This window comes from Microtus ochrogaster, chromosome 10 (genome assembly GCF_000317375.1).
Source record: "Microtus ochrogaster isolate Prairie Vole_2 chromosome 10, MicOch1.0, whole genome shotgun sequence".
NCBI lineage: Eukaryota > Metazoa > Chordata > Mammalia > Rodentia > Cricetidae > Microtus > Microtus ochrogaster.
Window position 1 is genome coordinate 34,730,364 of NC_022016.1, and position 9,726 is coordinate 34,740,089.

Consider the following 9,726-nt stretch of genomic DNA (forward strand, 5'->3'; position numbering starts at 1 on the left):
TAGGAAAGAAGGAAGGAAGGAATGAAGGAAGGAAGGAAGGAAGGAAGGAAGGAAGGAAGGAAGGAAGGAAGGAAGGAAGGAAGGAAGGAAATTGAAAGCCAGGTACAATTTCACAGGCCTTCAGTCCCAGCACTCAGGATGCTGAGGCATGTAGATCTCTATGAGTTCAAAGCCAACCTGGTCTACAGATCAAGTTCCAGGCCAGTTAGGGCTATATATTGGAACCATGTCTCATTATTTACCTATTTACATATGTGTGTATGCATACATACAGTAATGGTTGGAGTAAGACTGAGTAAAAAGTGAAAGATGAACTTAAAGATGAGTAGATGAGTTGAGTAGTATAAAAAAGACAAGGCAAACCAAGCATGGTAGTACATGCCTCTATTCTCAGCACTCAGGAAACAGAGGACAGCCTGATCTAAACAACAAGATCCAAAGCAGCAAGAGCTACATACTGAGACCCCTGCCTCAAATAGGAAAAGGAAGAGAAGGGGAGGGGAGGGAAGGAAGAGAAAAAGAAAGACAATCAAGAGGAGCATGTTTGAGTAGCAGTTGATGGTGCTAGTTAGATAGCCAAATTACCTAGGACTTGGGGAAAGGTCACAGGGCTGCATGAGGACACCTTAGCCAGCAAATGATAGTCACAGCCATGAAGACACATGCAGTTTCTAAGAAGGTGCATATAGGCACAGGCAAAAGGTCCAAGTACTAAGCCCATAACCATTCCATATTCAGGGGTCCACTAGTTGAGCAATTTAAAGGATCCGAAGAACAGCCAGTGAGGAAGGAAGGAAACCGGGGCTATGTGCTATTCTGGAGGCCAAAGGAAGAAACTGTTGCCAGGAAGAGAGAGTAATCACCTAGACCCAGAACTACTGATGGTCTGACCAATGAGGACTAAGATTTGAACAATGATTTTTACAAAGCAGACATCCCCAGGGACCTTAACAGTTTTGCAGGTGGTCAGGGCCAGAAGCCGAGCTGGAGTGGGCTCGAGATACAATGGGAGCAGAGGAAGTAGATAGCTGGGAACGCACACAACTCACTTGAGAAGTTTTGCTGTATAAAGGGAAGAAGGAAGCAGGTTTGCTCTGTGGGTCACTTCAACCGTTCAGGAGCTTTGGGAAAGAGGATGGCATTGGGAGAAGCGCTCTTCAGGTGGTTTTAATTTTCCTATAGAACCAGGGAGCCATGACCACTCTGTCTCCTGGTTCACCCTAACTGTAATTGTTTTCTTCTCTCACCCTTCCGTGTCCTCCCAGGTTTACCAGTTTTTCAGCTGCCTCCCAGAGGATAAGGTCCCCTATGTCAACAGTCCTGGGGAGAAATACAGAATAAAGCAGCTGCTACACCAGCTGCCCCCACATGACAGCGAGGTGAGGAGTGGAGAAGACAGGATGGACATACCAGGAGTGGGGTGCAGCCTGGACAGATTTGGGGCAACTGGAAAGAAATGGGCGGGGTCAGCTAAGAAAAGGTGAGCTGAGCTGAAATGAAAGGCCTCAGAAAGCAGGAGTCAGAAGGGCCATTCCTTGACTAAATGTAGCTGAGCCTTGAGAGACAGGTAAGGAATGGGTATTTCCAGTAGGTGACACCATATATATGTGTATATGTACATACATACATACATGCCTAGAAGTAAACTCCGTGAGCATGGGCGAAGTCTAGTAAACTCCTCCTCTCCCCAGGCACAGTATTGTACGGCCCTGGAAGAGGAGGAGAAGAAAGAGTTGCGAGCCTTCAGCCAGCAGCGAAAGCGGGAGAATCTGGGACGGGGCACCGTTCGAATCTTCCCAGTGACCATTAATGGGGCTATCTGCGAGGAGGTGAGCTACAGAGGACCTCAGCAAGTGGAGGCCCTGAGACCTACTACTTAACACCCAGTGGGGGTGTCTCTGGAGCTCTCTGATGAATAGAGCTTATCCCTTAGACACTACTGTTGGGTCCAAGTTGTCTCTAAGAAGGCCTTGATATATATTTCTGTGGCCTCCTCTCCTCCATGCAGAAGGCATGGAGGAGGGACTGTCTTTTTGGTCTTCTTGTGATCGGGACTTCTTAATTAAGATCTGACCCACATAGCTGAGCATGGGGGCTCACATCTGTAATCTCGACATTTGGGAAGCTGTGGCAGGATTGTTGTAAATTCAAGGGCAGCCAGGGTACGTAATAAGACCCCTGTCTTAAAGCAAAGAGCTGACTTACAAGCCTATCCCCAGCAACACAAATTAATAACAGCAATAAATAATAAACTGATGTGTAGGGTGGAGCCCGAGTCCTGAGATAGAGCCCTCCACAGTAGGTGGGGTTTGTCTCCAAGGCCATCCCTGGTAGGAGGAAACTTGTCCTTAAAACTATTTGGTGCCGGGCGGTGGTGGCGCACGCCTTTAATCCCAGCACTCGGGAGGCAGAAGCAGGCGGATCTCTGGGAGTTCGAGACCAGCCTGGTCTACAGAGCTAGTTCCAGGACAGGCTCCAAAGCCACAAAGAAACCCTGTCTCGAAAACCCAAAATAAATAAATAAATAAATAAATAAATAAAGCTATTTGGTGAAATCCATTGCATTGATTGAGACCTCTGGGTGGAGACTGTGTCTATAACACCTCCCCCAGTCCCTAGAGGACAGCTTGTCTGCCTGTACGGCCACCCATGATAGCTAAGGTCCTCTCCTTATGGCTTTCCCACGAGCAAAGTCAGTCTCTTATGTGTCCTTTTCCTCCCTGCGAGTGAGAACTATCTCAAATTTATCCCATAGGTGGTGCTAGTTACTGGAAAATCGGGAGTTCAAGGCCAGCCACAGCTGTGTATTAAATTCAGAGCCAACCTGGGCTACAAGAGATCTTGTCATTAAAAAAAAATTATGCAAAGGTTCAAGTTGTCATACGTTTGGCTGACCCCATCCGTCTGACTATCTTGGTGACTGTGATGGTGTCTGTTATTTGGCAGTGTGGAAAGCAGATCGGAGGTGGCGACATTGCAGTATTTGCCAGTCGAGCAGGCCTTGGTGCCTGTTGGCACCCTCAGTGCTTCGTGTGCACCACCTGCCAGGAGCTGCTGGTTGATCTCATCTACTTCTATCATGCTGGCAAGGTCTACTGTGGGCGCCACCATGCCGAATGCCTGCGCCCTCGCTGCCAAGCATGTGATGAGGTTCGTGCCTCCGTGGGCCAGAGGTGGGAATGGAGGGTGGACGGAGGCAGAAGCCGCTCTTCTAACAGCCCCAGGTGCCCTAATGCACCTCTGCAGATCATCTTCTCCCCTGAATGTACGGAGGCCGAGGGCCGGCACTGGCACATGGGTCACTTCTGCTGCTTCGAGTGCGAAGCTTCGTTAGGAGGGCAGCGCTATGTCATGCGTCAGAGCCGCCCCCACTGCTGCGCCTGCTATGAGGCCCGCCACGCGGAGTACTGTGATGGCTGCGGGGAGCACATCGGTGGGTGAACATGATGGGACAGCACAGGGAAGTGTATGAACAGCAAGGCCGTGGCCCCGGTCACCGTTCCTATCTCCCTCTTTCTCTTCCCTCCTACCCTCCTGCCCTCCCTCCCTCCCTTCCTTTGGTGCTGGAGATGGGACTCAGACATACTCAACAGATTTCTCTGCCACTGAGCTATGTTCCCCCAACCATGCCTTCTAAATCCCACCTACACATCAGTCCCCCACTGCACACCTAAATACACCTGCAGCGAATCCATAGTGTACTGCTCAGAGCTCCGCTTCATTCTTTCCCACTCTCTACCCTCACCCAACCTGAAGTCCTATGTTCTACAACTGGCTTTCTCGGCAAATCCATGTCTCGCCCAAGTCCTGCCTCCACCAAGCAGGCCTCTTTTCAGGTCCTGCCTTCCATTTGCCTTCTACCTGAAGCTGCCTGGCACCTGTAATGCCCGCATATTAGAGCTCAGTGCCCATCTGTGCTCTTTAAATGAGCTTCCTAGGAAAGAAAGAGGAGACGACGGTACCGTTGCCAGCCCCTGTCCAAGAGATAAGGAAGATGAGGGCCAAATCTCACATTATCTGCCTTCTCTAGCGAAAGGGCCCCTTCCAGGTGTGGGAAGGAAAATCAGGGTACCCTACCTCAAATCCCCCACCTCTTCCAAGAGCCCGCTTAAGAGGGGTAGCCTACGGGTGCTGTCTCAGTTTTCTCACTCATGTTGGGTCCCACAGGCCTGGACCAGGGTCAGATGGCTTATGAGGGCCAACACTGGCACGCTTCAGATCGTTGCTTCTGCTGTAGCTGGTGCGGTCGAGCCCTGCTGGGACGCCCTTTCCTGCCACGCCGTGGCCTAATCTTCTGTTCACGAGCCTGCAGCCTCGGGGCTGAGACCACCGCTCCCGGGCCCGGCCGCCGCAGCTGGAGCGCCAGCACAGTCACCGCACAGCTCACAGCTTCTGCGGCTTCTTTCCCGGCTGCGGAGGGGACAGCGGAGACGACAAGCAAGGGCACCTGTACCAAGGCCGAGCCTGGTGAGCCCCGATTCTGCCCTGCCTTACCTGGGCTGCCCAGCCTTGCCCTGAAGCATCCTTGCTCCCAAATAGTTGGGTCCACCCTCTTTCTCCGTGCCTTTTCAGGCCTAATCTCTAGTTCTAACTCTACCTATCTGTTGACTAGCCTGGGTCCGCCCAGCACCTGCCCATAGGACACCTCAACTGGTCCCATCTTGAGCCCAAGTACTTCCCTCACTTCCTCCAACTGGTCACCCTCCATCCTCTGCACCCAGGCTTCCCCCCATTCCATCCCAAACCAAATCTACTCCAGCCTTTGATATGTCCCCTTCTGGCCAATCCACCCATTCGAGAACCACAACCCAAACACCAAACCTTACGACTCATGCTAATTTACTTCCTTCCCTTCTCTCCACCTAAAGCCTGCACCAACAGTCAGACTTTGGAGTATCCCATCCCTGACCCCTGCTCCACTTCCCAGTCCAGGTAGCAGATACCAGAAGTCTTCCATCTTTCTTTTTATAGCTGCAAGCCCCAATGAACCCTCCCGCTTTCTGAGAGGGGCCCCGCACCGCCACTCTATGCCTGAGCTGGGACTCCGCAGTGCTCCTGAGCCACCTACTGAAACCCCTGGACATCCTGCCTTGCACCCAGATGATAATGCGTTTGGCCGCCAAAGTACCCCGCGTGTCAGCTTTCGAGACCCTTTGGTGTCTGAGGGAGGGCCCCGACGGACCCTGAGTGCACCTCCAGCCCAACGCCGAAGGCCGCGAAGTCCCCCACCCAGGGCCCCCAGTTGCCGCCACCGCCGACGTAGGCGCCGACGCCGCGGGAGCCACCATCACCACCACCATCCTGGCAGACATGGCCACCATCGATGTAACGTGGGATCGGGTTCGGATTCAGGATCCTGTTCCAGCTCACCCTCTAGCCCCAGTTCAGAGTCCTCTGAAGATGATGGCTTCTTCCTAGGGGAACGTATCCCCCTGCCCCCTCACCTGTGCAGGTCCAGGACCACTCAGGACACTGCAACTGAAACCTTTAACTCCCCAGCCCCGCCACTCGTCCAGGTGTCTCACCCAGTGACGCCTCGCCAGACCCGAGACAAGAACTGCATCGTGGCTTGAAGGCAGACAGCTTAAGGGACTCTACTATCCAGTCAGTGTACACCATGAGTCCCCTGAACTAAGTCTTGTCCCGGTTTCCACCCTGTTTGTATTAGTGAAACAATGTAATAGTTGTTTGTTTTAAAAACAACAGGCCTGACTTCTTTGCTCCAATGGCTTCACCGCAGTTTCCCTCTTCCTGATGCTAACATACATTTGAGGAAAAAATTAACTTATTCATTATAGATTTTAACAATCTTTTTATTATTTATTTAGCCCTTCACAGCTCACCCCACACAGAGAAAAGGTTATTTGTAGTGGGTCACTCATTTTGTGGCTTATGTGGGGGAATGGTTCAGCTGCTGGTACTGCAGAGCAAACGGGGACCTAGGCATACCCGAAGAGGTGACCACACCCAGGAGGGTTGATTGGCAGGCTGGAAGACAACACTCTCCCAATAAAGGCACTTTTCCAGAGGATATACCTCAGCGGAGAATGTTTGCCTAGTATGCAGTTGGCCCTAGGTTCAATCTCCTGTACCATAAGCACTTCAGTGGGGTCAGAGAATTGGCTGGGAGTGTTGTGGAAACAGGAGGAGGTATTTTTTTTGAAACAAGGTCTCACTGTGTAGCCCTGGCTGACCTCAATCTCACAGAGATCTATGCATCTCTGCCTCCTGAGTGTTTGGATTAAAGGCGTGCGCCACCGGACCAGGCAAGAGGAAGTTTTCGGTGGAGGAGCTATTTGCAGGTAGCAGAGACAGATAGATGAGGGTCACGGGCCATCTGTGGGGTCTGCAAAATGAAGAAAGCACTGGTAGATCCATGTGCCCATTTTTACCAAGAGCAATGCTGACACATTTATGGTGCCTACAGGCACAAAAGTCCTAAGTATAAATACAGGACAGATTTGGCATTCATACCCTTCGCTAGAAGCTTCTTTCCCTTTTTTCTTTTCCCTTTTTCTTCTTCTTTTTTCCCTTTTAAATTTTTGAGACAGGGTCTCACTATGTAGCTCTGGCTGTTCTGGAACTCACTATGTAATCCAGGCTGGCCTGGAACTCACAGAGATCCACTTGCCTCTGCCTCCAGAATGCTGAGATTAAAGGTATTTGTCACCCAACCCTCCCTCCCCCCCACCCCCCCTATTCAGCATGCACACACATGCAAGCATGCGCATACACACATATATATTCTCTCTCCCTCTCTCTCTCTCTTACCAGTAGGGGCTGCTGTATGTCTTTGCTGCTTGAGAGGGAAGGTGAAGTAGGCATCACAGCCAAAGAGCAATGTAGCAAATATGCCCAGCACCTGAGAAGACGGGAGTAAAGGGACTGGATTAGAGGATGTACCTACTCAATCTCTGCATCCTGTATCCACCTCCAGGGACTAGCCCACATAGTACAGTGACTTCAGCCCTATGCTAGGAAACCAGGGACCATCAGGGAAAGGCCCCCAGGAGTCTGAATACTTACTACCCCACCGTCTCCCCAGTTACCTCAGCACAGGACAGCCACCCCCATTGCTTCATATGAAGAAGGCCTGCGTCATACTACATTTGAGACAAAGTTCTAGTAGATGGTAGCCTAACATATTGACAAAGGGGCTGCCATTTTGTGCTTCTCACAAAGGTCTCTGTGTCAGACAAGGGTCAGTGTTTTATGGCAAATGATCTTAGTACATAAAAATCACTGCTGGGGCCAGACTTTGCCACAAGTCCTGAGAGCAACTTTGGCCTGGTGTGGTGGCTCACACCCTCCTGCAGAAGCCCCTAGATCCTCAAACGCTTCTTCCTGTGCTTTGGATCTGCTTCTTGGACCCTTACCCCAGCGGCGATTCTTGAGCCTCCCTTTCCATCTACAAGGACAACAATGGAGGTGATCAGGTAGATGATAGCTGCGATAAGGGACCGGAAAAAGTCCTGTGGAGATGGAGGGAAAAAAAGTTATTTCGGCACCCAGCGGTCTTCGGACCATTCCAACTTCCCAACCCCCAACCACCCTCTGCACCGCGGGCCCCTTCCTCACAGTCCATGGCCAGTTGATGAATGATATCTTGGAGTGCAGGTCACACATGTAGAATACAAATAAGACAGCAGCAAGGATCATCTCCACCACCGACAGGGAGGAGTATGCGGGTGTAGAAGCGCTGAAGCAAATCAAAATCACCAGGCACAGTACCTGAGAGGGGGCCAGGGGACCTCAGTCAGTCGCGGGTTAAAAGCAACGGTTTAAATTACAAAAGAGGGATCTCAAACTCAAATGTTTATCAGAAAAAAGAAAAAAAAAAGGAAATTCACTTCCCAAGACTGGCAAAGTAGCTCTGTGGCCCAGCTTTTGCCTAACGTGTGGGAGGCCCTAGGTTCTGCACACTCAGCAGAGAGAGTTGGGGGTGGGAAGGAAAGAAAAGAATTCAGTTTCTCAAAGAAGAACCAGGAGTGAGAAAATGACTGCTAGACACCTCTCGCACGTGCTCTCTGTTCTCCAAGCATCGTCCAAGAGTTTTACATGTCTTATTTCATCACAACCATCAAATGAGCTAGGTTCTATTCTATTTTACACATGAGAAATTTGAGTCATAAAGAGGTTAAGTGGTTTGCCCAGGGTCACCAAGTAAGAAAGGAGCAGAATTATGTGCATCGGTTCCCCTTTTCCTGAGGGGAGTGGCTCTGCCAGGTGTTTTGTGAGCGCTGGTGGCGCCAGCGTCCAGGCCTTTAGGGGAGGGACGTGCGGTTCCCCAGGCAACCCCTTTAGGAAGGGGTGAGACTGACACTAGAAGGGCAGGGCTCCGTTAAAGGCGCCGCACCAATTTTATAAGTGACCCAAAGGCAGTGTCCACTGGGAGAGGGATGGAAAACCAAAGTTCCCTATAACCATCCAAAGAGCTAAGGACCTCCCATCCAGTCCCAAACTGGCAAGGGAGAACTGGCGAAGGGTGGAGCGCCCTACCCTAGGGGACTAGTTCTACCCCACCCCAACAGGCCCCGCCTTTGGGCACGTTGCCAGCCCGCCAGCTAGTGCCCAGGCCTGCCACGCCCTGCCACGAGAGGCTCCCACTCCCCAGGACCCCTTCTCCGCGTCCTCTATGAGTCTACGCCCCCGACACCGAGTCCCCAATATAAGTTATAGACTCTTCGCTTCACCAGCGCACCACCAGCTCTCTACCTCGCCCATGCCCCACCGATCCCCGCACCCTGGCTTCGATCCTCCTCCACGAACTCACCCACCTGCACCCCACTGCCAACCAGCCTAGCCACGTGCCTGCCTCAACCGGAGCAGTCCAGTATCGAGCGGTCCTGCCTGCACACCCGGCCTCTGCCCACCCTCCGGCCCCGGAGCACTCACAATCTCAGAAAACAGGAAAAGTCCCTTTTTGGTACGCGAGAAGCTGGTGCAGGCTAACCAGCAGCCAGGGGCTGAGAGGCGCTCAGAGTCCGCCATGGTGTGTGCTGGAGTCGCTGGGACACAGAAGCTGTTTTCTGGCTCACGAGTTCGAAGTCGCTGCACGCCCAGCCGTTTGTCCCGCCGTCTGGCCGGGAAGGGGGCCCCCGGGCAAAGGAGGGAATGAATCACCGCGCCTAGCTGAAGCGGGCGGGGCCGGAGGAGGCCGGGCCAGGTGGCTGCCGCCCCGGAAGCCCCCTTTGCCCTGCGGCCAAAGACGTTAGGGTACGGGTCCTGCACATACCCGCATCTTCAAGTTGTCAGGCAGCTCCAGGTACCAGGTGCAAGAATACAGAGACCCTTAACTTTAAAAAAAAAATGCAAAAGCGCTACGTTCCACTCCGAACCGAGAGAATCTGACTTCCTACATTTGATCTTAGCCAAAAGCCAAGAAGCGAGTGACTCCGTTTCCTTAGCTCAAAAAAAAAAAAAATGGCCAAGGCCCTGTTTAAACCAAAAATTCCTAAGACCAGGTATGTTTCCTGAATTTGGAGTGCTTTGAATTTTAGAAGGGTTTCCCTTTGCATATATAGCAATGGTTCTCAACCTGTGGGTCACGACCCCTTGGGTCTCAGGATCCTTTCATTGGAGTCGCCTAAGACCATCGGATAACACAGATATTCACATTACGATTCCTAAGACTAGCAAAATTACAGTTAGGAAGTAGCAACGAAAATAATTTTATGGTTGGGGGGGTCACCACAACATGAGGGGTATTAAGGGGTCGCAGCATCA

General features: G+C 51.7%; 2 protein-coding genes across 2 annotated transcripts in view; one reads left to right on the top strand and one right to left on the bottom strand.

Annotated features, from left to right (window-relative positions):
* Prickle3 (prickle planar cell polarity protein 3) overlaps positions 1–5,700 on the top strand; it is a 10,205-nt gene extending 4,505 nt beyond the window's left edge. The window contains exons 4-9 of the mRNA XM_013348414.2: positions 1,266–1,379; positions 1,692–1,829; positions 2,947–3,150; positions 3,247–3,433; positions 4,168–4,467; positions 4,972–5,700. Of these exons, the coding sequence (XP_013203868.2) occupies positions 1,266–1,379; positions 1,692–1,829; positions 2,947–3,150; positions 3,247–3,433; positions 4,168–4,467; positions 4,972–5,573 (1,545 nt within the window). The 3' untranslated portion in view covers positions 5,574–5,700. The remainder of the gene's footprint in view (positions 1–1,265; positions 1,380–1,691; positions 1,830–2,946; positions 3,151–3,246; positions 3,434–4,167; positions 4,468–4,971) is intronic.
* An 85-nt stretch (positions 5,701–5,785) lies between these two features.
* On the bottom strand, positions 5,786–9,133 carry Plp2 (proteolipid protein 2). The gene is made up of 5 exons (XM_005352777.2): positions 8,896–9,133; positions 7,579–7,731; positions 7,377–7,472; positions 6,772–6,862; positions 5,786–6,346 (listed from the first exon to the last, which is right to left on the bottom strand). The coding sequence occupies exons 1-5, from the start codon at positions 8,989–8,991 to the stop codon at positions 6,327–6,329; spliced, it is 456 nt and encodes a 151-aa protein (XP_005352834.1). The 5' UTR covers positions 8,992–9,133; the 3' UTR covers positions 5,786–6,326.
* Between the last annotated feature and the right edge of the window lie 593 nt (positions 9,134–9,726).

Coding starts and splice junctions, on each gene's coding strand:
- Plp2 (XM_005352777.2), bottom strand. CDS start 8,991: ATGGCGGACTCTGAGCGCCTCTCAGCCCCTGGCTGCTGGTTAGCCTGC. Junction 7,732..8,895: donor TTTTCCTGTTTTCTGAGATT/GTGAGTGCTCCG, acceptor GCCCCCTCTCAG/GTACTGTGCCTGGTGATTTT. Junction 7,473..7,578: donor TCATCAACTGGCCATGGACT/GTGAGGAAGGGG, acceptor CCATCTCCACAG/GACTTTTTCCGGTCCCTTAT.